Source organism: Mixophyes fleayi, chromosome 1 (genome assembly GCF_038048845.1).
Source record: "Mixophyes fleayi isolate aMixFle1 chromosome 1, aMixFle1.hap1, whole genome shotgun sequence".
Lineage (NCBI taxonomy): Eukaryota > Metazoa > Chordata > Amphibia > Anura > Limnodynastidae > Mixophyes > Mixophyes fleayi.
In genome coordinates this window covers 187,765,811-187,792,687 of record NC_134402.1, presented here as the reverse complement: position 1 = coordinate 187,792,687, position 26,877 = coordinate 187,765,811, and the positions used below count along the sequence as shown (strand labels likewise).

At 38.9% G+C, this 26,877-nt stretch overlaps 1 protein-coding gene across 2 annotated transcripts in view; it reads left to right on the top strand.

Annotated features, from left to right (window-relative positions):
* Nucleotides 1–25,396, top strand: part of LMNB2 (lamin B2) — a 29,210-nt gene extending 3,814 nt beyond the window's left edge. The window contains exons 2-13 of one of the 2 annotated variants that reach the window (XM_075204646.1): nucleotides 1,031–1,167; nucleotides 14,293–14,449; nucleotides 16,574–16,699; nucleotides 16,816–16,986; nucleotides 17,269–17,394; nucleotides 17,570–17,790; nucleotides 19,360–19,702; nucleotides 20,103–20,207; nucleotides 20,346–20,465; nucleotides 21,456–21,560; nucleotides 23,473–23,515; nucleotides 24,167–25,396. In XM_075204646.1, coding sequence (XP_075060747.1) covers nucleotides 1,031–1,167; nucleotides 14,293–14,449; nucleotides 16,574–16,699; nucleotides 16,816–16,986; nucleotides 17,269–17,394; nucleotides 17,570–17,790; nucleotides 19,360–19,702; nucleotides 20,103–20,207; nucleotides 20,346–20,465; nucleotides 21,456–21,560; nucleotides 23,473–23,514 — 1,653 coding nt within the window. In that variant the 3' untranslated portion in view covers nucleotide 23,515; nucleotides 24,167–25,396. The remainder of the gene's footprint in view (nucleotides 1–1,030; nucleotides 1,168–14,292; nucleotides 14,450–16,573; nucleotides 16,700–16,815; nucleotides 16,987–17,268; nucleotides 17,395–17,569; nucleotides 17,791–19,359; nucleotides 19,703–20,102; nucleotides 20,208–20,345; nucleotides 20,466–21,455; nucleotides 21,561–23,472; nucleotides 23,516–24,166) is intronic. The other variant, XM_075204645.1, reaches the window with a different exon arrangement.
* Nucleotides 25,397–26,877: the final 1,481 nt, after the last annotated feature.

The window sequence follows — 26,877 nt, the reverse complement described above, 5'->3', positions numbered from 1 at the left end:
GGTAGTAGCTCCTAATCCTAAAAATAGACCAGATTTGGGTGAATAGGTTGTCTGCTCATTTATTGGGAAATAAGTATCTTTTACAAGATTCAGTTGTGTGGGAATGAAGCTTGTTTGAAATATCACTGTTCTAGTATCTTAATGTGTCACCAACCAAACTATATAAAGATTTTCATTGCTATTAAAGTAATTTCTTTTTATTTTTTTTCCCCTCGCTTTATATTTGTACAGTCAGTTTTCTAACCTTATTGTGGCTTAATGTAGACTTGCACCACCTTGCTAGATACACATGTCGAAGTTTGTGTCTACATAGCTGACAAATATTAGGTTTCTTAATAAAGTAGAACCCCTGAACATCAACGTGTTTGCTTGTTTGAAGTGCCTACCTACAACTGCACCCCACTTTAGACTCCAGCAACTGTCAAAATCGAATGGGAGCAGAGTGGATAGAAACTTTCCTACCCCTCTGAACCAAAGTTAAGCAGAGTGTTGCTTTATTATTGGGTGTGTTTCCTGTTAAAATATATTGGTAAAAAGAAATGCTCCCTCATAAGGCTATGGAATGCTGGCATTACAATTCAGCATTTAAGATGTGTTGAGCGCTACTCAAGCACATGTAAATTCTGGGGGGGGAAAAGTACCAAATGTGGGCATACTAACAGTTTTAGTGTAAACTGAACCCCAACTGTACATCAGGCCCTTGGTGAGCATGTCTGTATTTGACAATAGGTAAACTATAGTTTTTGTTTTTTTTTTAAATCTAAATTAAGGGTTTCAAACGCTTGAGTCCAGAAAGTACCGCTTGCACCACTTAGCTCAGTGTATTGCTGGTGTCTTATGCACTGACTGATCTGCCCTGTGTACTGTTTGTTTTGTTTTTTGTTTGTCATGTGTAATGCTTTATGTTAATGCTACATACCCTTGTTCTGCATAATATTGTATATCTGTGTTAAGTTAAAGCTGCCCTGCTCATCTACTTGCAAAACTTTAAGTGTCACCCCCTTGATAATAAACATTTATTTTTTTTCAGGTTAGTGGGGTCAAGGCTCTGTATGAGACTGAGCTTGCTGATGCTCGTAATGTTCTAGATGAAACTGCTAGAGACAAAGCCAGGCTGCAGATAGAGTTGGGAAAGTATCGTTCAGACCTTGATGAGACAACTAAAAAGTAAGTGTCCTATGACCTGTATTTTATACACTCTGTGATTGTTTGTATTGTTCACTAACTGACAGGATGGTTTTAGAAGTGCTATTGCATTTTGAATTTATTTTTTTGTATAAAATGCATTCAGTAATGCAAAAATCTGCAATCATTGCTTGGAGATCAAAAAACAAAACCCCCACACAGAAATGGATATGGGAGGGGGGGATTGAAAGGAGACAAATTTAGAGACATGCAGTATATCAAAAGAGGAATCTTTAAACTCAACAGTTTCTAACACTTAACTACCTTGGATTTTGCCAACAATTTTAGAGGAGGGGTGGGAGTAAAGGAGATTCAAAATGCTGGGCTATTTGCACCCTAGTGGTGATGAGAATGTGATTGGGGGTGGGGGGTAGTGGTGTAAGTGTACCATGGTGGGATATGGAAGGATACTCTATTTAGTGACCTTAGAGAACAGATGGAGCATCACTTCCCACAATGGTCAGAGCCCTGGACATGTCTAGATAATGTGAATGAAGGGGCCAGTCTCACCGTAGTCCCAGCAATATTTAGACTCTGGCAGATTATGTAACTTGTATGGGGTGAGATAAGGCCTATGTACAACCTTAGTCAACATTTCTGAGTGATTAATACACCTAGACACTTTATAAATGTTCTGCAATTTCCCCCCCAAACATCTGCAGTGATAGTAACCCCCAGATCACTCTTTTAGCCTGAATTGGCAGCTCACTGGTTTCAGTAGGGGATAAACAACTCTGGTACCATGTTGAGAGGCCACCTGCATGGGAATATAGCAAACCTGGGGGTGGGTGTCAATTGCAGGTCGAGTGTCAATCTTGTGTCACAGGGGTGTCAAACTTAAGGGAAGAGGGGGTGGGGGGGGGGGGGCACCTGTATAAAAGCTCATGTATAGCCAGCACTTTGTGTATTCTCTTGGCATGTAGAAAAATTATTGGTATCCAGACAGAATTTGTGCAGTATCTGGCTGCTGTTCCTTTTTTTTTTTTTTCTTTTTCTTTTTCTTTTTTTTTTGTTTGGCGGTGTGTCCCCTAGCAGCCAAAATGGACTGGTGTAGTTTTATTATTGCTCCCATCGTGAATAAAATTGGCATATAACCTGCCTGATCTACGTCCATGCCAGCTAAACTGCTCCTTATTTGTCCGCTGGTACTCTTGGCTCTCATTTAGTACCTGTCACTGGTATCGCATTGGCTTCCAAGATCATTACATGCCTATTCACTAATTTTTTTTTTTATTTTTTTTTTAAAGTATATTTTATTGACAATTTTGTAGTTTCAACAGCATACAGGTTAGATTGCAAAACAAATAAACAAACTTTTTAATAAAAGTTAACTAACAAGAACATTGTTATAATGTTAAACATCAAATGAATTGAGGGTGGGAAGAAAAAAAAGGGGAGGGGAGGGAAACTCAGCCTGACATCCTGTTGTCAGCTAGATGTTTAGGAAATCCCTCTGCAATCGAGATCATAATATTCTTTTTATCATTTAACTAAGACTTTGATCAGTCCCTGACTGATCCGTTCCATAGATAGTCAGCCAAGGTCGAGGCCGGCGCCACGGCGAGGAGTAAAAAAAAAAAAACTTGTGAAAATAAGAATCAGAGGGCTCCCCTCCTCCCATACTTGGCCTCCTCCAGTCCTGTTCAAGCAGAATGCCACATGGAACAAGCACCACGTGACAGGTGCTGTCCCATGTGTGCGCGGCGATGCAGCAGAGAAGACTTCAATAGAGCATGACTCCAACAAGGTAAGTGTGAGGAGGGGGGGGGGGGGGCAGTGGCTGTTACACTATTATTTTACTATGTGGGGGGCTGCAATGCTATTTTACTATGTGGGGTGCTCTTATACTATGGGGGGGCTTCTCTACTATTATACTATGTGAGAGAAGGGGCTTATATACTATTATACTATGTGACAGCAAGGGGGGCTGCTATTTTACTATAATGTGTGAGGGAAGTGAGTTGGGGGGGTCTTAATATAATGTGGGTGTGAGGTAGACAATTATTTTAATGATGGAGTGTAGGTTGGGGCTAATTATTTAGTAAGTGTTTTATTTTTATGGGTGATGGTGGGGCAATTTAATTAGTGGGGATGTTAATTTAGGATGGGGTGATGGGACCTTTAACTTAATCCTTGGGTGGTATGGGGGTATGGTATAATTTGAATGTGGGGATTTTTTGGGGTGAATGTAAATATGAATTATTTAATGGCAGTGATGGTTGCAGGAAATAGGTATATTTAACATAAATGCTATGAATTTATTGCTGGGGGGGTCTCTACTGTAATTTGGGTGGGAGGTAGGCTATTAATTTAAAGATGGACTGTGGGTCGGAGCTAATTATTTAATGGTCGGTGCTATTAATTTATTTGTTGGTTGATGGTGAAACTGTTTAATAGTGGGCTCTATTAATTTAAGGTGAGGTGACAAGACCTTTCATTTAATGCTGGGGTGGTTTTGGGCTATTAATTGAATAGTCCGGCCCTCCAACGGTCTGAGGGACAGTGAACTGGCCCCCTGTTTAAAAAGTTTGAGGACCCCTGCTCTAGAGGCTTCTCCTCGGTCTACTATGCTAACCCTACTTTTAAACAGTTATGTTGCCATGATGGTGCGCAATACGGTCACAAGTGATTTCAAAGGTCCTAGGCTTCTGAGAGACGCTCCCTTATTCTTGTAGGCAAAATCGGTCCTCGTCACAATAGCAAACATTTACGTGCCCGACACAGGCCCCTTGGTTTTCTTACACACTCTCTCCATTAACCACTCTGGCAAGGTTATAGTGGGGGTTGAGTTCAACACCATCCTCTCACACACGTTGATCGGTCAGGGGGGCTCTAAATTACTTGACAGGCATGTGGCCAAGGCAGGTCTGTTTTTACTCTTGGTGAGTATTGTATCCCTTGGCCAGACTATTTTTTTTTTTTTTTTTTTTTTTTTTTTTGCTGTTTAATTTACTCCCATCACCATGATTCCTATTCTAGGATTGACATGTTCGTTTGCTGTGCTAACCTCATTCCCTCATCTCTGCTTCTGTTACTGCCAATCACTGGTTGGACCACTTGACCATTGAATTGCTTTTAGATCTAAATGAATCCCCTACAGGTAGATCTTTATGGCGTATTGATAAAACATTGCTCAAGAACCCCCAGTTCAAAGAACTGGTCACAAACAAAAAAGGATTATTTTGAATGTAATTCCTCACCTGAAGCTCAATATGCCAAGGTTTGGGAGGCACACAAAGCAGTATTGAGGAGAAATCATTAAATATGGATGAAGAAACATAATCTATAGGTAGAAAAGACAGCAGGAGCCCTCTGTTGGTTAGAACAAAGGTTTTATGAAAAGAGTAACAAATCTGACACATTGTTGTCTAACTTTCTGAAATCCAAAAGGGCCATCCCACCCAGGGACTCGCTCTAAAGGGACTCTGATTTATGACCTCAGATATTATCAAAACATTTTATAACTTTTGCAACAAGTTATATAATTTGCCCCCCTCTGGATATGCTGATGTGCATGAAGCCGATACCAAGGCCTAGCTAACCTTGTGTAATCTCCCTCAACTCGGCCAGACTGAGGCCTCTGTGTTGTGATGACCTCTTGAAAGAAGAGGGAAAATTTACCCTCTGCTCCCAAAAGCCCTCTAAAGCACTGATGGTTATACAAGGACCTACTATAAAACCTTTGTTCCCATCCTTTTTCCTAAGCTTGGTACAGCTCTTCAAATGCATACTCAATGGCAACATTTTCTACCCAGATACTACTTCCTCAAGAATCATTGTTATCCCCGAACCTGACAAGGACCACACGTTGTGCTCTAATTACAGACCAATTTCACTATTGAATATCTCAAGATATATGCAAATAATCCTTGTCAATAGGGTCCTGCCCAGTTTAATTGATCATGATCAGGTGCGATTTATCCCAAACAGACAAGCGTCTGACAATACCTGTAGGGTTATCAACAGTGTACACCGGATCAATACCCAAAAAACCCTGTTGGTGCTTTTGGCACTGGATGCCAAGTAGGCATTTGATAGGGTCTCATGGTCCTTCATGCTTGCTTTTGGTTTTTTGAGTAAGTTCCTTACAGCTATTAAAGTGCTGTACACTAACCCCACCTCCAGGGTTGTGACGACTGGCCAGGTCTCTAATCCTCTCTACCTTCACAACAGCACTTGCCAAGGCTGCCCTCTATCACCACTGCTGTTTGTACTGTGTATTGAATTGTTGGCAGCAGCAATTAGGAACAACATTAAACATTTCGGGTATCCAACTAGGATCTACTCAGTGTAAAAATAACACTGTTTGCAGATCATGTGCTTTTGACTCTGTCCAACGCCTTGATATCTCTTCCCCCAACCTCTCTGAAATAACTTACTATGGATATAAGATCAATGATGCCGAGGCCATGGTGTTCTTTGTTTCAACCAAATACAGTTTATCTGGAGGACTTATTCAAAGTTTAATGGTGCCCCCAGGTAATACAATACTTGGATGTGGCGATAATAAGAAATTTCTCTGACCTGTATCGATTTTATTTATTCTCCCATGATCGACCATATTGGTCGAGACCTAAACAAATGGCAGTCCCTATGTATTTTTTACACTGGGCGGATAAATGCAGTAAAGATGGAACATTCTGCCATGGCTGCTTTATTTGTTTTGGACCAATTTGTATTTGTCCCTCCCTTGGCTCTGGCAGCTCTACAGACAGCATGTAGTAAATTTTATATGGGAAGGCAAGAGGCCCAGACTCAAACTTGTCACCTGACAAAAGAGGACTTTGGTCTAACCTCTTCTTTCTATTTACTTCTATGCTACCCAGTTCCACCATGTGTGTTTTTTTTGGGGTTTTTTCTTCATACTAGACCAGACTTAAAAATAATTTAAAAAATAAAAAAAATGGGTGGCTATCGAATGCCTTGACCCTGGAGGTCCTGTTGCATTACCTTCCATGGTTGTCTGGGAGTTAAAGCCCTGCCTGTGCATATGAATGTCCATGATCCAATTTCATTCTACTGATATAGTATTCTGTGAATAAGCTCTTCAAATTGGAATGGCCATGCCCCCCCCCCCCCCCCCCCCCACACACCATCTTTACACTTCTCATTTCTCATATCTACAAATTCGTAGTTTTATTTACTCAAACATACTAAAAAATTTTGCACTTTAAATGCAACTGTATTTACACAGTAGAGTGCAGAGGAAACGTCAATGTTCTATTGCGTCCTTATCAGATTTTACCTCCCCTTGCCCCAGGCGAGGAGGCATGGGAGAGAGACCTAGGGCGAGTATTTGATGACGAGGGATGGTCTGCAATTTGAGAACGAGTAGCTAAGGTATCTATTAATTCAAGTTTTAGAGAAACTGCTTATAAAGTATACACGATGGTATATGGTCCCAACCAAGCTCCACTGCATTTTTCCCCAACTACATCACGAGTGTTGGCGAGGCTTCGGGGATCAAGGTACTCACTTGCACATCTGGTGGGAATGTCCCATTATTCAGCCACTTTGGGACATTGCATTGACCCTTCCATCAGCTCCCAGCTTTTCACTTTCCCAGGGATTCTGCAATATATTTGTTCAACGAACCTGTTCCCTCCATAAGAAAGTCAACGGACCCTTTTTGGCACTTCAAATTGGTCAAGCCTGCAAATTATTAATAGCCTGAGCCTGGATAAACCTCCCCTTACCAAACCCGAATTAATAAACTGGTTATGGCACATCTCATCCATGGAGTATATTGCAGCACTCTAATTACTCATTCCCTAAACTTTGTGAGACATGGACCCCGTGGTATAGTTTACATGGCTCCCCAGTCCCTGGTATCAAGTAAATGAGAAATCATGGCTCCCTTCTCCCCCTCCAATACTTCTTCTTCCTTTCCCTCTCTTCTTAAATATTATGGGCAACAACTGGCTGAACAGATTTAATTATTTTTTAAGAAATTAAATCCGAAAACCACATTTCTCTAAGAAAAATGAAGTACAAACACAACAGCCAAAGATTTCCAACATGGACATTGCAGATGTGGCTGGTTCATGTTCTGAATCTGTCTATTTCGTATGAAAGATGTTTCTCTAAACATCGCATATCTGGCGTAAATAGTAACTAATTTAAAACCTTTCAGGGGTTGTTGGTAAAAGATAATGGAATGATGTTTTATACGTGTACGAAATATAGAAAGAAACCGACCACAAACAAGGGGGTGACTGTTCCGTGCAAAAGACTTCAAAAAGAAAGTTTAATTGACCATGAGCAAAGTAAATTGCACGCTGATTTGTGTTCAAATATATTTCAAAACGTTAGTTTTTTTTTTTTAAAAAAAGGGTTTGGGGAAATTGAATGATCAAGTTCAATTTTGAGTAACTTGCAGAAAGATGCTTTTGTGTGAGCTTTAAAAACAATGTATTGGTTGACAAAACTACCACATATTACAGTATATGGAAATTTGGTTGAGCACTGCAAGGCTATGGGTTGTACATGCTTAAAGCATCTTCCTATTGGACAGCATGCAAATTACATTTCTGAAAGAATAATGCAAGAATTCCTTGACATTTTAGCTTCACCAATAAGATGTGAATTGCTTAAACATTTGCATTCAGCAGATTACATCAATGTTCTGTGTGATGAAACGACAGACATCTCCGTTTTGAAGCAGCTTATTAAATACGTTTGTCAACTTAAAGAGATTACTGTTATAGTTTCAGATTTGCCATCAGTGATACTACATGCGGATATAAAGCTAACAAAGTAATTAAATCACCAATATAGGGTTAAAAAAAATACTAACTTGGATCTAGTCTCTGATGGAGCAGCTGTCATGATTGGGAAGCACAAAGGAGAAGCAAAACTATTAGATGGAACAGGTGCAGAAATTGTCAACTGTCATTGTATAAACCACCGCCTGGCTCTTGCCTATTGCCCAAGAAGCTGCTGAGGTACCTTGATAGATTAAGACAACTGGCCGTCTTTTCTCAAAATTCCCCACTTAAAATGGCTGGTTTAACTGAAATCCAAAATATACTGAACAGTACGCGGATTACACGTAACAGGGCTAGTGACACGAGGTGGCTGTCTGACTTTGCTGTAGAGTCTTTAAGAGAATCCTTGGCGAGTGTCATTACTGCATGGGAAAGAGAGGCCACTGAATGTAATGACATCACAAGCAAATATATGAGAACATACAATTTCACAGCTTCACTTATGATTCTTGCAGATGTTGTCTCATTTGTCTAAAATTTGGAAAAGGCAAGATTTCAATTTAACAGAAATGGATCACATTTTAGATTGTACAAAACTGCATTATGGAATTTGAATGCACACCTGCTACTCATTTTTTTTTAAAAAAATCTACAGCTTGCTGGTGAATGGTCAAGACAAGACCGTCATAAATTATTTGAATGCTACTGCTTTTAAGATGAATATCTATGGTAAAAACAGACTGTTATTAACCACCTAGAAGTAAGACTTCCAGATATGCCAATCATATCCTGTTTTTTCCAAATTTAGCAAAACTAGCTGCTATTGGACTGACCATACCTGTCATAGCAGAGAGCTGGTTTAGGATGTTGCCAGTGTTATGACTAAGTGTGGCATCTGCACATACTATGAATCCTGTTTAGTATGATTTGTTTGTGATCGGGTCCAACTTCTGGTTGTTTAATTGTCACCTTGCCTCATGTTCCTGTCCACACACCAAGATACTATTCATCGAACATGCAATCCTGTCATCCACTACGGTTACACTAAAGGACAAGGCATTGGCTCGCCACAGATGAGCACTCTTCTTTTGAAATACTTTGTCATCCAAACAGAAGCACAATGTTCTCTGCAGTCTCAATTTGTGTAAGAGTAGTGCTGTACCCCTCTGTCAGAGCACTCTGATGAATGGATCACCTCTGCATCATCCTTGGTGGTAGCAGCTGACGCCTTGCTTTCATGTCTCTCCTCATTATCATCTATCCGCACATCATTGACTTGTGTTTTGTATACATGTGTATTGCACCTGTCTAGTTGCGAACCATTACACTTGTCTAAAGCACGTGTGTTATTTGCATCAATATTGGGAACCTATTTATATTTACCCTTTAAACTTGTACCTTTTATAAACTATTCAACTTAAAGGTTAATATGACTTTATCTAATATTTGTAAAATACCCAGAATAAACCAGTGTTACTGCAACAGTTTTATTGCAGGAAAAAGTACAAAACATTTTATTGTAGAATATGACAAGTGAAAAAAAAATAGTATTGTACGTTAAAGGTGCTACTGGTTTGTGGCAGAACAGTTCCAAACAGCATATACATGTCAACAAAAATATTCTTTCTCTCTGGTTATATTTCCTTTCATGTCTTTAAAATAATCCTGGAGCTTTAGAATGGGTGTGGTTTTTTTTGTTTTTTTTCTCCTCCTCTCTCAGAACTTTATTCGGATACCTAGGAAACGAGAAAATAAAAATGTTTACCCTTCAACTTTCATGTCTGTAATAAAGTTGATTAAAAGTCTTAATACAACAGCATAAATTTGCACACTGCTCGAGATCAGTTTGGGTTGTGGTCCCTCTGGCACAATCGCAACAATAGTGGGCTTAACCTCCATATATTCTGGAAAACGGGTGCCATTTTGGTTATTATAATGGTACAGGTATGTGACCAAAGCATTTATTTGTCTACACATGTTCATTGTTATACCTTTTGTGTATAACTTTCATAAATTGGTGAAGGCCTCTTCTTGGATGCTGCAGGCCAGGAAGAGGCAAGTAATAGCTTTGCACGTGAAAGCCAGCTTACTGCTGATAGCTAGGATGTGACCGAAGCTTGTACACTAGCAAAACACATTCAGAAGTGAAAGACGTGGAATAAGGGAAATATAAGAAAGAAAGTTATGCACTAACAGAAAAGATGCTTGATTGCGCTAACACTTTGACAAAGAAAGGAACAGGACACATTTGATTTACTGGGCGCAACAATAGCTAGGAAAATGAGAAGTAGTAGCAAGCGCATACAAGATGAAATAGAGCTGCTGCTGTGCGACCTCATGTGTAGGGCTTCCACTGAAGATTTGTGGTCCGACAGTTATTTCCCCATCTAATCGCAGACACAAACAATCGTACACGTTTCACACAGCACAGTTGCAGTATGCTACCATGGGCGGACAAAGCGTAATGTCTCAACAGTGTATGACTCCCACACCAGTAGTGTCAGAAAGGACCGCCACATTACGCTGTGGACACATCTGGAATGGACACAAGCAAAATTTTGCACTAGCAATAATTATAAACTGTTGCTCTGGTACAAATAAATATTGCATTGCACTTTACAAGTTCAATGTGTTTTTTTTTTTTTTTTTTTTTACAGTTTATGGTAATAAACCTCTATATAAACACACGAATTTTCCTATTGCTTTTTACCAACCTTCATTATCATACCAAGAGCTTGAGGTGAAAAATCTTAGCAGTCTGCTCTGGCAGTATGGATCTCCTTAAATGGGCGTCCTCTCTCTGGATGAGAGGGGTTACTAGTTGGAGCAGTTCCTGAAAAATGGCATTCATACGAAGAAAATTCTTAGTCATCTGTGTTGTTGTCCCGTATCTTCTGTAGCAGGGGATATGAGAAAATGTGTGTCCTGTTGAACCAATCTTTGCTCCAACAAGATCTATTTTTTCTCCTTTCTCTTTGGTTCTGTACCTACAATCCTCTTGCCACAGCAAGCAGAAAAAGTGCAGTTGCTTTTTCTTCTACTGTATCTATTGTAGGTTTACAAATAGGAATGAATGAAGAGACAGTGTTGCCTTCTCTCTTTATGCGGTTTTGGGTGTTAACTATAGTGAAAGCTTTGCCCATTAATCCTAATGTATTTGGTATATGGTTACATGCCCTGCAAATGTGCTTCGGTGTGTACGAAATAAAAATCATTGCTCACGACAACATGGCTGTAAAAAGTCGTTAACTGGATGGCCGCTCTTCCCTTTATCGTATATAAAATAAAAAACTTGTCTATACAAACCATGGACCGAGTGATCGGATGTAAAATCGATCGGCATAAAAAGTTGGTGGAAAATTCTGTAGTGTGTACCCAGCTTTACCAGGTTGGAGTAAACGCAGTTAACTGGTTTAGGAACAAGCTTGGTCTTGGAGCTAAGGAGCAGATACCCACATTTATCATTGCAGCAAAAACAGTTGTTTATTATTATACTCTGTATTCAGCTGATGCGAAATAGTGCTTTGCAATTTAAAGCACAGAAGTTGGATTTCGTGTTGCTGGTAATAAAAGCTCCTGCAAGAGTTCAAAGTTCCATAATGATCCTCTAATTACTTCTTCCAAATATGTTTACCATTTAGCTGCCCACCAGCCGCTTACCCGTTCGGTAAGAAGCGAAGGCAAAACTCAAACTCTGAAATGAGTGATAAACATTTCTTCAAATCTGTTGGCCAGTGCCATAGAAAAGTCTACACCTGCTGCATCTAGAAAAACAAGTCATCTGTCTTCAGAAAACAATGTTCATCAGCTGTGAAAGATTAAAAGCGAAGGCTCCTTAAGTCTGAGAACTGTAGGTTGGGATAACTGCTTAAGATTCTATATTAGTCCTCTCTCCAACTTGATGGCGTGGAAAACCACACTTGGTTTATAATATCCATAGGGGCGTATTCAATTGTTCCTCCGGCCGCTGGAAAAACGAGTGCGTTAAAACTATTACCGTTTATACGGTAATATTGCGCGTAAAAACCGTTAATATGGTAGTTTACTCGCTGAATTTCATCTCGCAGCTCAGGGAGCTGCGAGATGAAATTCAGCGAGTGATTACTGTATTAACGGTAATAGTTTTAAAGCGCTCGTTTTTCCGGCGGCCGGAGGAACAATTTAATACGCAACATAAAGTCAATTACAGAAGATAAAAATGTACTTCAAAAAAAGCAAATGACCTACGAGTTAAGTATTTACCATCCAACAGTAACTTTCATAATATTGCAAGCTGTGGATTTAATGACTTTCTTGAAGGATAGATGGTTTACAGCACCAGTCACTGAAATTCATACTAGATTGAATCGTTCATTTTCGCTGTTTCTGTCACGGCTGCCTGAGCTGCGAGCTGAAAGCCAGGGTAATACTACCGTAATAACGAATAGTTTTAGCAGGCGGCACTTTGGGGGTATTTGAATTCCCCCACCCTCCCCTTCCCGATAGAACTTTCAAAAAAAAAATTGTAAGGAGAATCTGTATAATATACAAAACCTACATGCATAATACAGGAACAAATAACAGAAGTAGATATAAATGGCAATAAAATTGAAAGACTATACTGTCCAGCTATCTCAGAAAACAAGGGGGGGGGGGTTCAAGGAAATGTTAGGTGGGGGGCAATAGAGCTAAAATATATTCAGGATGTACCAGGGCTCCCAAAGTTTGTGAGGATGACCTTAATTTCTTGAACTTGGCTCTACATCAGGGAAGCAGTCTTTTGTGAAACTGCCCCCTGTTATTGAGCTTTTGGCATTCAGCGGAGAGGACTGGATTGGCTCTTCGCTTCCCAGCCATTTAGTAGTTTAAACCTCAGCTTCAGTAGTTTAAAATGTTGGCCAACTTCCGTGTAATGTACATGGGTGTATGGTTTAATGTACTGCCAGGCTACACCAAAAATGTTTTGAAATGTTGTACGTGTAACGCACTTTCTGTGAAGCAAGGTCATTGGGATAGTCTCAACTAGTGCTGTAACTTAAAATTTTAGCCCCTGGGGCAAGAAGGAGAACCAAATGTACCTAAAATATTCATAAACTATGCCCCCCCTCCCCCTCAGACTTGCTCCCTGAGGGGTCACCTGTCTAGCACAGCCCTAGTTACTGCCCTGGTGTGGTACATAACTTATTAAACAATAACTGCATGAGACAGTGTTAAAGAATTGTGCCCTACTCCAAACTGTTGTATCTAATATGTAGTAGATTTGAATTTGTTAAAGCTGCCCCCATCTTTTTATTTTATCCTTGTTTTTAATAAGGTCCCAGCAGTGACATACTGCTTGGATCTTTGCAGTTCAAGTTTGGTGCAGCATTGCTCTGTTAGAGGAGACCCGACACTGGTTGTATTTAAACACTGTAGCTGGGGCGAGCAGACACACAGGCTCTTGTATAAAGCATTAGAGCTGCTGCAATGTTCTCCCCAGGACCTATCTCCCAGGTGCTCATCTCGGCTGTTTTTGTTTGTTACCCAGCTCTTGGATTCGAAAGAGTCCTAATATAGTAGGATAAACAATGGTTTGTCCTATAATAAGCATTGTGTGAGCACTGACCACCAGTCTGACCAGTAAAGACAAACTAGTGGCTGCCAGGCATGAAAAAATGAATTGCAAGATAAAAAATAAAAATGTGTCCACCCAGTAAGTGTGCAATAACCTCGAGTCTTCATAAAAATAAGTGTTCTCAATCTCCCAACATTTTTTTTTATTTTTTTTTTTAGTTTTATTATTACGAACTATAACTGCTCCCACCTGGCTACTACTTAATGCCACCCGGCTGGCAACATTTTCACTGTGCTGTGTTGATCTCCACTGCTGAGGAGAAAGCCATGCAGTGCTGAAAGTGAGCAGAGGTCCTGGACATGTGTAATTGCTAGGACCCTGCCAAATACCGCAGAATGTGGGGGGGTTTAGAACCCTTCAAACTTTTGTTCTAGAGGCCATAATCATGTTTAGTTGTGCAAGGTTTGTCCCTGTTTAACATGTATTTGAGACTTTATTTTTAGATTTCCAACTTATTTATTTTTGTTTTGTGTTGAGTTTTTACCATTAAAAATAGCAAAACCAATATTTTATGGGTTTCCATCTTTAATACATTAATTGATACGCTAATGATGTAATCCATGACATGGTATAAATTTTAAATTTATTTGGCTGCTTTCTTGGGAGTGTTTAATGCCTGAATAGCTATAGATATGATTATTGCCCTTGTTCCCAGAAGGATTTTATTTCTGTCCCAACTGCAGAGTTCCATAAGTGTCCTCTCAGTTGATTAACCAGTGGTTCTCTTTTTTTTTTTTTTTTTTTTTTTTTTTTTTTTTTTTTTGAAAGTACGTATCCAGCTGTGCTAATGTATTTTTATTTTCCCAGCTTCAAAAAGAAAGATGCTGATCTGCTTCTTGCCCAACAACGCAATAAGGAACTGGAGGCCTTGTATTCTAGTAGTGAGGCAAAACTGAATACAGCCCTTGATCAGAAGCGAAATCTGGAAGCTGACTTGGCTGATCTGAATGCTCGGCTTGCAAAGGTATGTTTCTAATATTATTGAAGCGCTACATGTGTGTGTATTATAGGGCAGTTGAGTCTGTCAAACTGTTCATGATATATTAAGAGAATTTTTTTACTGGCTTTGTTGCTTCAGTTTTAGCCCTTTGGAGCATATTTTAATGTAATATGTGTCCTTTAACCTTAACCTAGAAAAACAAGCCTGCGCTCGGTATATCCCTTATTGTATGTGGTACCAGCTGCGTGGCAATATAAATGCCCATATGTGTATACAAAACAAAAAGACAGTTGTCAGCGCTAATCATTTCCACTGCATATCTGTGTGTATCTAGCAAAATGAAAACATAAGGTATTGGCTCATATTTTTATCAAAAGATTTAAGCCTGCATCCCAGTGTCAAGGGCACCTCATTATATACAGGTCCTACACTGTCCTATATGCTTTAAACACCATTAAAATGCAGTTAAAATCAGATGCACTTCGCCCCCAGGTATAGGGGTTAACCTTAACCTAACATTTGGCTACTAGAAACACTATCCTCTCATTACAAAAAAAGAAATATATCGGTTGTGTATGGTTGTCCCAGCATTGTGCTGGCTGTCCCTGACGTCAGAGTAATAACACAATGTAGGTGGCTCAAATTCTCATCGTGTTCTCCCCAGAAAATTTTGCCAGCTGGGTGGGACTAAGAAGGTCTTGTGGGGACATTGTAGTACTTTAATAATAAAAAAAAATGATGACTGTTATTGGCACACCTGTTTGGACTGACTGCTTGGACAGGTCAGGATGGTGGTCAGTGGTCTAACACACACTGCTGGCTGCAGTGCTTATTATAATAGGATAAATAATGGTTAGTCCTATTGTAATAGAACTCCTTCGGACTCCAAAGAGCTTGGTGGAAAATAAAAACAGCCGGATGGCGCACTCGGGAAATAGGTCCTGGGTAGAACACTTGGCGCTTATATGCTGCTTTGGTATCGTTGCACAGCAAGTTGTCTGCGACAACCAGCTAGACATTTAACATGGGGTTTGGCTGTTACTGGTGACTTGTCAATTGAACTGGTGATGCGATCAGCAGGGTTTGCTGTAGGAGATAGAGCCTCTGTTTACTAATACCCAGATCATCTCTCCCCATAGCTCTTCTATTACTTGTGATTCTTTTGTAATACTTCTATATGAGATGCAGTCTGTGTTTTTGTTGTGAATATGGTTATGTGGCTGAAATGCAATAAAGGTAAAATCCTTGTTTTGTAATGCAACTGAGCTGCAATGAGGTAATATGGCAATATGTTGGCATACCATTACTATGCTCATAAGAACTACACACTGTTCAGTCATATACTGTCGTTTATGTTTTGTAAATAAATTTAACAGTTTAATATGGAAATGTATTTTACCAGGTGCTCTTCATCCAAAAATATGTTTCTTACCCATTTAAAGAACAAGACTGCCATTAATGCCCTGCATCAGTGAATTCATTTGATGGGCACTGTTAATTTGAAGTCTCAACATTAATCTGAATTTGGCAAAATGTATCTGTATCTATGTATTTTAAAAAGACAAACGCTGTTATTAGAAATTTCTGAAGGGGTTCCATTTGAGTTTTGCCCCATATGACCAGGCCAATTTTCACTTTTTTAAGGTGCTTTCACCAGGACTTGCTGCTTTTTTTTGTATCCTCAAATATATTGCTAAACATTTGACTCATTGTTTATAAGGATAATTAATGTTGTATACTTTTATTACAGATGCTCTCAAGAAAATACCTTGTGAGTTAGGGCCCTGCCAAGGAGTTACATTTTCATACCATTTAAAATAAATAATAAACGAGTTTTAGTGGTCACTGAGCATGAAGATTGCTCATTAGAATTGTTGCTCAAATAAACTGCACACTTCTCACTTTAAATTCTTTTGACTTCTAGGTATCCTATTATAAGCAAAACACCATATCTATTATACCAGTTTACCATAGTTTGGATTTTGAGCTAGAAGGACTCCCTTTAGAAGTTAGGTTGACCTTTCATTGAATCTGCAGAGAAATCATTTTAAAAAAAGTCCCATTTAAAGTGGTCGCTTCTCCAGTGTTGGGTAAATGTAATGTTATTGCTGTGTGTACATAAACAGACTAAATATTGTGTTTCAACAGGCTGAAGAAGCTCATGCTGTTGCAAAGAAGCAACTGGAAAAGGAGACTTTGATGCGTGTTGACGCTGAGAATCGCTGCCAGAGTCTGCGGGAGGATCTAGAGTTCAGAAAGAATGTTTATGAGGAGGTGTGACCATTGTTACATGCTTCCTGTCAATCTTCTTTGACTTTAATGCCTTATCTAGGTATATAAGCCATCTCTGCCTCAAAAATTGAACTGTATCTTTTATGTTTTATTTGCAGGAATTCAAAGAGACCAGAAGACGTCATGAACGTAGTTTAGTGGAAGTGGATAAGGGCCAAAAGTATGACCACGAGTCTAAATTGGCACAGGCCCTAGAAGAGCTCAGAAAACAGCATGATGAGCAAGTTGATATATACAGAGATGAGCTGGAGCAGAACTACCAGGCAAAGGTATTGAAAAGAGGTTTTCTGTTTTCTTTTTTTAATTGTACACTACTTTACATCCATTGTAGCACAAACATTGGGACCACTTCATTGGTGAAAAAACATCTGCCTCCACAAAAGGCACAATAACTTCTTTCCATGCATAGTGAATCTAAAGACTTATCTTTTAAAGTGCAATGTGATGATTTCTGTAAAGGACTTTAATTTAATGGCTCTCCCTGGCTGCTGTAAACAGTCTTGTAGAGGTTTTTAGTTACATGTGTTTAAACCCCTGTTTACTCATTGCAGTTGGACAACATCAAGAGCTCTTCTGATCACAATGACCAGGCTGCAGAAACTGCCCGTGAGGAGCTGACGGAGGCGCGTATGCGGATGGAGACTCTCGGTTACCAGCTGACTGGTCTTCAGAAACAGGTACAGTATCAGAAGAGGATACATGTTTTGTTTTTCCTTTTGCTGTCTTAGAATTTTGGGTAGTTTTTTTAGTCATTACTTGGGAATTGTTAAAGTGCCAGTTTACTCTTATTGATTTTGTTTTGTACTATCTACTGAATATACCATTTTGACTTTTGCAATGTACCCGTTTCAGTTAAGTGCAGCAGAGGCCCGTGTCTGTGAGTTGGAGGAGTTATTATCTAGTGACCGTAACAAGTACCGCAAACTGCTGGACCATAAGGAGAAAGAAATGGCAGCATTGAGAGACCATATACAGATGCAGTTGACAGAATATCAGGAATTGCTAGATGTGAAACTTGCTCTGGATATGGAAATAAATGCATACCGCAAGCTACTGGAAGGAGAAGAGGAAAGGTAGAGTATTTTTCAGTCAAGTTGGCTGTAATAACTTTCCAAAATACCCAGCGAGTCAATATATAGAACAATGTAGAGCAAGAATGTTTGACCTATGGAACAGGTATCCATAGGTTGCCATGTTTTATGTGTGTTCAAGGCTTGTAGTGTTTAACAGCACAGACTATACCTTGGTTGAATATCTTTAATATGTACACAACAGAAATTATAATAGAGACGATGAACAACACAAACACGAACTGTCACCGGATTCATTTGCTGAATTAGTTGAAAGATGTACAAATTGGATTATATTGTTTTAATAAATGGCCAGAACACTGAGGTCTCTGTCAAGACTTCCGGACCAAATGAATTCCAGTTGCCTGGTGACTGGAGCAAGGTCATGAAGCCAAGAAACATGCAGAGATCTCTACATTGATCAGGAAGCCTAGTTGGCACTTCTGGGACTGTAGTGACTGGGTTAATGCCAGTTTTGAGTTGCTGATCTGCCCAGCTAGCTGCATAGAGGACACTGGCATGTATGTGGGGGTAATTGAATCTGGTATGTGAGGTTTGTTGGTGCTAGTTTACATTGTGGGGCACAGTCTGATATGTTGGGTCACCTTCTAGCCTGTGGTGTAATGGTTCTGTCTCAGCTGCAAAGAAATTTCAAAGCTGTTTGGTGGAATAGATAGTCTCCTTAGCAGTAATACACTACACCAGACTGTTACAATTGACACATTATCCCCTCGATGTATTTCGGGTATCTGTTTGGGCAAATCTCCCAGACATTTCACTTATTGCTGACAACTAAATATTATTGAAGAGAGCATTTAAATCTTTGTATTACAAATAGTTTGTGAAGATAACAAAACTTTTCTGCGCTCCCTTATGTGGGGAATGGAGGGATAGGAAATGCAGCAATATAGAGGCAATAGGAGACCTCTAGTTCTAGAGTAATTGTACAAAAAGAAGAAAACGCCAAGGTGCAAAAGGTAGTGGAGGTGGCATGGCGGGATATGTCAGTAATCTAGTATACTAGACAGAACGTTGTGCATGTGGAAGGCCCTTATTTGCATCACCAATTGTATATACGTTTATTATAGACAAAATTTAAGCACATTTTAGCCAGAACGCTTGTATACATTTTATAATCCAATAGAATGCCTATAGATAAGGTATCACAGTAAACAAATAGTAACTGGCAAATGATGACCTATGTAGTGAAAGAAAGCAAATAAAGAAAAAAATATGCATCCCTGAAGAAGCCAGTTGTACAGGTGAAAGGCCTTGGATATACACATGGTAACTTTCTTCCTGACACTTATTGTCCTTTATAGACACCTGTAGAGCAATTCATAGCTTTAAGTGAGAATTAAAGAATTAATCTAGTATATTAAATCACTGACACATCCCCTGGCCACCTTCATGACACACAGTTTTTAGATGTCCTATTAGCTCCTTTACTATTTGACTACCAGCCTTTAATGTCTGCTGTACTGAGCATTTCATAAACTAGTCACAGTTGCTTGCTTTCTTGAAAAGGCTATAGCTACTTTTGAAGACTGACTTCTATATTTAATTTTAAAGGTTGAAATTGTCTCCAAGCCCACATTCTAATGTTACACTGTCACGAGTCACCTCCAGCAGCAGCTCTTCTGCCACCCATCAATCTAGTAGCAAGAGGAAACGTATGGAAGCTGAAGAAAGTGAAGAAGGTGGCGATATCCAGACCTCTGGTAGCTGGAGTAGGATCTTTACGCGTGGTTCTAGCCGCTCTGGTGGATTTGAGGGCTCTGGCACCATTACTAGTGGACGAAGTAGTAGCAGCAAATTCCAGATATCGCAGCAGTCCACAATGACTGGTAACATCACCATAGAGGAGATTGACCTGGAGGGAAAATTTATTCACCTGAAAAATCATTCTGACAAGGTGAACAGATTTATTGTGAACTCATTTGTCATATTTGTTTTCAAACCCCCAGCACTCTGATAGTTGATACCACAAATCCTGCTCCTCTTGCTGAATGGTCACAAGGACCATTATTTTCAACGGTATGGAGATTGCTGACATAGGTCAAGTTCAGAGTAATTAATTGAGTAGATTAAAAAGGCATTATGCAATCAGTGTCGTTAAGGTAAGAAGAAACGGTGACTCCAGTCATATTGGAGACTACTAGAATAAGGAGAGAGAGAGCCCTCGGATCTCAAATGTCCCTTTCAATTTTTAATAGAAAATTTTATTTTAACAATCTTTGTTTCCCTGTAGAAATTAATAGATCAGTCAAGCTGCAAGATGTTCCTATGTACATTTACATAATTTTACCTTCTAGGACCAATCTCTAGGCAGCTGGAGACTAAAGTTGAACATTGGAGACAAAGATATGGTTTACAAATTCACACCCAAGTATGTGCTGACAGCAAACCAGTCTGTCAAGGTGAGTGGTCTCCCCCCCCCCCCCCCCTCATCTACGGCATTTCCGTGTGTGATAAATCAGCATTTTGTAATTTTAGAACGCTAAATCATTGTTTTGTTTTAGGAATGTCTAAATTTCTAATGCACATGTTTCTTTTAGATATACAGTGCTGATGCAGGTGTTGCACATAACCCTCCTTCCATCTTGGTTTGGAAAAACCAAAGTTCTTGGGCAACAGATAGTAACATAAAAATCTCAGTGATGAACAGTGAGGACGAGGTCAGTCTGAACAACTATTAATTGAAATCCATCATTATTGCATGGCTAAACAGCTGCCTAACTTGTGTGTGACTGGTTATCCTTTTTATCTTGTATTTACAAGTCCCGTTTTTAGTTTTGGCAAACTTGTTTAGAGGGTAGCATAAAATAACAATAATAAAATTGAAGAATTGACAGGCTGCTTTATTTAATGTATTTTGAGACCATTCTGATTTCTACCCCTCTTGCAGGAGATAAGTGTATGTTGGTTATGGATCTCTTTAGGTTTGAGTTTAAACACCCTGATTTTCATCCTAAATTGACTGACTGATTTCTAATCTGTTAAATTTTTTCCTTGGTTGTTGTTGTACTCCATTTGTACATGTATGAACGTACAAGTGCGTTTGTATTTGTCCTTTCACTATATTTTTAGTGGTCATCCCTCCCCCCCCCCCCCCCCCCCCCCAATATAAATTGTTATTGAGGGTTTGGTATGTGCGCCGGACTAGCAGTACACTGACAAGGACTTAGCCGACTTGAGAAGGCAGAAGGTGGCAATGACGAAGCAATGTTAATAGCAAAGGTATAAAATCACTACGTGTTAGAATCTCGAGGAATGCAGAAGCCGGGAGACAGTCATGTGACTTTCATGGACTATGCTATTATTAGGGGTGTTAAATGAGTAATGCAGGGCGGCGGCAGATGTACAATATTTTATAGCAAGGCTTCTACTTTGTCCATTCGGTGCTTCTATGCATGACTTCAATAACACCCCTAATAGTATAGTCCCAGAAAGTCACATGACTTTCTGTCTGCCCTTCTCAATTCCTCGCGATTGTGACATGTAGGGATTTGCAACCTTCGCTGTTAACATTGCTCGTGATTGCCACCTACTGCCTACTCAAGTCGGGTAAGTCCTTGTCAGTGTACTATCACCGGTTACTGGAACAGTTTATCATGTATTATCCATTTAGTGTGAGACCTGATGATTTATTCACACTAAACCAACAGCAAGTGGCGGTGAGGACAGTATCAAAATCTGTCTTGTCCAGTGTAGAGGAGGATGAAGTGGATGAGGAAGCTGAATTTGGGGAGGAAGACCTTTTTCATCAGCAGGTAAGAGATTTCTATTTATTTGTGGGGGACTATTACTATATTTGACTTTTTATATATGCATACTCTGAATAACCTCTATACATATATTTTTTGTTGTGCAGCAAATCTATGAATGATGCCACTTTACCGGCATTTGTCAACTCCAGCACCTCTTGAATAAAGTGTTGCCTGAAACCTTAGCAGCAGCAGCAGCTATTAATTAAGCCACGAATTCCGCAGCACTGTACAGAGAACGCTCACATCTGTCCCTGCCCCATTGGAGCTTAGTCAAAATTTCCTAATAAACATACATGCAGTCGCAGACCAAGAGACAACAAGGTCAATTTAATAGCAGCCAATTAAAGTTTACCAGTATGTTAGATATAGAAAGGAATTGCTGCAATGTAAGGCAAAGATAACTTACATGGAGTTTAAGGGGTCGTACTTTTTAAAATGTGTTTTGGAAATAGTATCTGGTGTTTTTTTTTTGGTTTTTTTTTTGGTTTTTTTTTTTTTTTTAAAGATATATTTATTTGATTTTCAAAATGCATCAAAACACAACATAGCTTTGCATTTGGATTTAATTGCACAGGACAATATCATAAGGGCTCTTGGAACCATAAACTGACTAATTCCAAGAGCACATGAATGACTTGGGTGTATGCCTGGGGGGGGGGGGGGGGGGGGGTGTTAACGTGTGTAAGAGAAGCATAGGAGGGGGGCTGAGGAGTTGGAGTAATGCCACAGACCTTTTTTTTTCCTTGAATGCAAGGTTGCCATGTTTTATTGTGAACCTGTTGAAAGGATGGGAGCTTCTAGTTGTTGTCCACCCCCCCCCGCAAATGATGTGCTACCAGGCACCCACTTAGGTTTATCCAGACCCTCTATTGGTACGTCTAGAGAAAAGTATCTTGCGATAGGTGTAAGGGATATTTTGGTTAAAAGGGTGGTTGTGTTATCCTAAAATTTGAGCGAACTTTAAGCAAGATCGTCAAATGTGGAAGAAGGAACCTAGTACCCTTCTACATAATGGGGAAGAGGTGTCAAATAACCTTAGAAATCTAGTAGAAAGTAAATACTGTCTATAATAAATTCTTCCAAACTTTTTCTTCATGGAAGTTGAGATTGAGGATTTTGGTTGTAGACCACATGTTCTCATCGTGTAGTCTGCCCAGATTGGGCTCACAAATAATTTCCTGTTATGAGGTAGCAGGCTATTTTATATTTATCACCATATTAGAGTGGTGAAATCGTACCTTTTTTGAGAGGGTTCTATGGAAACAGTGTAACAGTCACCTGAGACACCCCATATATCTGGAGGTAGTTGGGATTCTCACAGCCACGGGCTTAATGACTAGCAAAAATCAGGGGTGAAGGAGTGCACTCCTGTATTGCACCATTGATAATGGCAATGGTATCTGCGAGAGCATCATTCGTGGAGACACTGACCAAGGGAGCAGAATAAAACGCTTGTATGCAAAAAGTGGCCCACAAATGCAGACTGATGTAAAATGTCCAACATGAAGGGTCAACTGATTCTGTTGAATGCTCTGCGTTGAGCGAAAGCACAAGTGTTGGGAGAATTTCTAAGAGTTAATAATGTGTGGTGGATGAGGTGGTTGATTCTCCTAATATCTCTGACCATCCTGCAGGAGGATAAAAACCCACTTGATCGCAACGTATCCGTTGTGGCTACGCTGCATTCAAGAGTGCTAATATTTTTGCATATTTTTTTTTATGTTCGTTCAATAGTGAGCCCAGTTGGATGGATTTTTACCCTCCTTTGGGATGACTATTATATGAGCTTCGAGAGCCTAATGTGAGAAGGGGTTACCGTTTAAAATATTGTGGAATACGGGTCAGGTTGGGGTTGAAAATATCTCTGAAAGTTTTGTAGTCTGAGCTCTTTTTTTTTTTTTTTTTGCTCCCCCAGTCAACATCAGCACCTAATATTGCCAAACTATTCTTTCTATAAGGTATGATCATAGTAGATTATGAAAACACTCACTATATATAGACGAGTTACTAGTTTTTTCAAGTATCCACATGCTCTGAAGAGGATGTTAATGCTCCAGTCGCTGTATTCTGGAATCCCAAATATTTTACGCAGTGATTGTCCCATAATGTTTAACATGCATTCAAACAATAAACTAACGTTAATTTCAAAAATTGTATGTAGATAAGCGTTTTTGCAAAAAATTAATTTATACCCCCACCCCCACTCCATCTTACTGATCTACAACCCTCCTCGGCTGTGTAACACTCAGTCTCTGAGATGGAATTTTCCCCATTGACAATTTAAAAGCAGTCCTTGTTTCTAGTTATTACTGAATTGATGTGGTATATTCTTATGACTACTGGTTCAGCCACACAATGATTTATTAACTGTTAAGAGGACAAATGTACTTTATACTAGTGTATAGTCGTTATGTACAGGTTGACGGTGTGGACCAAATGGATCCTTGCTCTGATTCTCACCAGCCTAGTGAGTAAAGGTGTCCTGCTTGTAGGAAATTTGGATTATCCATTCCAGGAAATTTTGTGTTTCAGTGATTTCATTGAGCTTTTCCATATTTAACTTTAATTTTTAATTTTTTTTTTTACTTTTTTTTGTATCGTTTATACAGGGTGATCCCCATACAAAGTCCACAAGCTGTTATCTGATGTAATGAATCTCTACCGTGTTTGACTTACTGCCAGAGCCACTGCAGTTTTTTATATCTGTTTATGTTTATCTATTTTTTGTATTTTTATTCTTATTTTTTAGTTGTACTTCATGTAAACAAACAATCTGCTGCCAGGCATATCTACAAATGTGATTTTATTAACACTATCTTCCAGTCAGGGCAGAAATCTTGTAAAGAAAAGGTTTTAATGTGTGGCTAGCTCACACAGTCCTCAGTGCAGTTTTATTGGTTAACTTGTTTGTGCCATTTAGGCCTAGTTTTAAAAGGTTTTAGTACTCTTGTTAGTGTTGGCACTTGGTAATGTTCTATGCTAGTACTTGTGTACAAAACATAGATGTTCAGACACAAGGTTAAGTTTATCTGTGGTTCTCCAGCAAGTCTCTGCAACACCTGGGCAGCCACAGATGTCCCTATCTTTTGTAGATCTGCGAAGTGGTTTCAAAGCAGGGATTTCCAACCTCTTACAGTAAACTATTGTTGCAATTTTCATCTGCAAACTATAATTTGCTTTTATAAGCAGATTCATAGTTCCAGGGCGCTTCAGCAACCACAGCAGCCTTAAACAAACTTAATGGAATACCACCAAACCACTATATTAACCAAATGTTACAATAGTAGCTTGATTAGAGATGGCACTCAAGGGTGCTGTCAAAGAGGGGTATACACTAGACATCAGAATACACATAAAAAGTATATATCTATATCCTCAATCCATACTATGATAATCCTATAGAAAGTTCACTTCTACAAGAAGGAATAAACATGTATAACAAGATAAATTCAGAATCTCAAAAAATCCTAAACAATCTTATGTCAGACGGCCTCCAGTGGTCCTCCCATAATAATGTGATTAGATTAACAGGCAGAAGAAACTCTGCTTCAATAGAGGGTCTTTTTGTTCATTCTTTTTTTTTTCTTATTTCCAGATATTCACTCATAAAAGGGGAAATGAGAAAGTAACACCGGATCTAGATGGATTACCTTTTTAAAAACTTTATTACTAAATAAATCTAAAAACATGTACATCCCATAAGAGATATAGTTGATAACAGCCAATCTTCCTACCAGATTCTCTCCTTCCTAAGGCATGTAACAAACTATGGAGTGCAAATCTTTTATATATAAACTTGTTTGTTTAGTAGCTCCATGAGTCGTAAAAAAAGAAGCAGTTCAATATATACCATATAATAAACCAAAGTGTTTTGATCCAGACCTAGATCTTTATCAAGATTTTGGATGTATCTAATATGGACTGATATTTATAGTACTGATGTTCCAATCAAAATCCTTAATTTCTTAAACCATAGTTACTAAAACCCTAATAATCCAAATAATAAAAACATGCACAACTTTCTATGGAAAACATATAAAATAGAGCAATTTAAAAACCATACTTCTATAATTCACCTGTGGCTGCCATAGCAACCGTTTATGCTAACCACTTTATTTGTTAAACTGTATAATTTGCTGCAAGTTATCTTAATAGATATTTATGTACAATGGAGGATCCCTGACCGACCATCAGTAATGGGGGCCAGATAGATAGAGATAGAGATCTATATCTATATCTATCTCATATAAAATGTATAATTTGCTATAAACAAATGAAGTGGTTAGCATAAACGGTTGCTATGATCAGTACTATACATAACGGTCCACATTAGATGCATTCCAAACCTTTGTAAAATTCTGTGTCTGGAACTTGTTGGTTTATACACTGTGTACCGCATACAATCTAAAGTCCACACGCTGTTATCTGATGTAATGAATCTCTACAATGTTTGATTTACTGCCAGAGCCACTGCAGTCATTTTTATATCTGTTTTTGTATTCTTATTTTTTAGTTGTACTTCATGTAAACAAGCAATCTACTGCCAGGCATATCTGCAAATGTTAGGTAGTTGTATTGCACCGCACCAAGTAGACCATTACTCACTCTAAATATATAATTGGTGGTTATCTTTATATAACATATAGTAGAGGGTGCGCCCACACACTATATTGAGATCAATATTGTAAACAAGAAAAGAGGAAAAGTGTCTAATGATGCACTCAAATGGTCATAAACCTTAAAAAACTTGTAATTTTATTAGTCATTATTAAAATAGGTTACCAAATATTCGGTCCTTCAAAGGACTTGTAGCGAAAATATTAAAAATTGAGTGTAGGAATTGATGACAAAAATGATTATTCTGTTAAGATGGGTAGCTAAGAGGAACTACCTAACCAGACGCTGCTCAGAGTAATCTTCTTATATATAGATATAAATAGTATTATCAACAGACCTTACTTTATAAAGAGACCAGTAACATAGGTCCACTAGTAACCAATAAGGAAATTGTACCCAATCATATGTTTATGATGTGAATAATGCTATATTTTTGACATTTATTTAAATGTTTCTCCGGGCATATTTTATACATGGATTTCATTCATAATTTCTGGGACTTTATTGTCCCTTAGTTATGATTTTTGGTTCCTTTAGACTAAATATACTAGAAAAAAATATGTTGGCTAATCAGATTTAATAGATAACATTAGGGTAGGGGTGTTATAGCTTGATATATCAAAGTCCCTACAATTGGCGAAGCCCTGCAGAATTTGGTTATCACACTTTGCCGATGGTATTCACACCGGGCTGATATATCTTA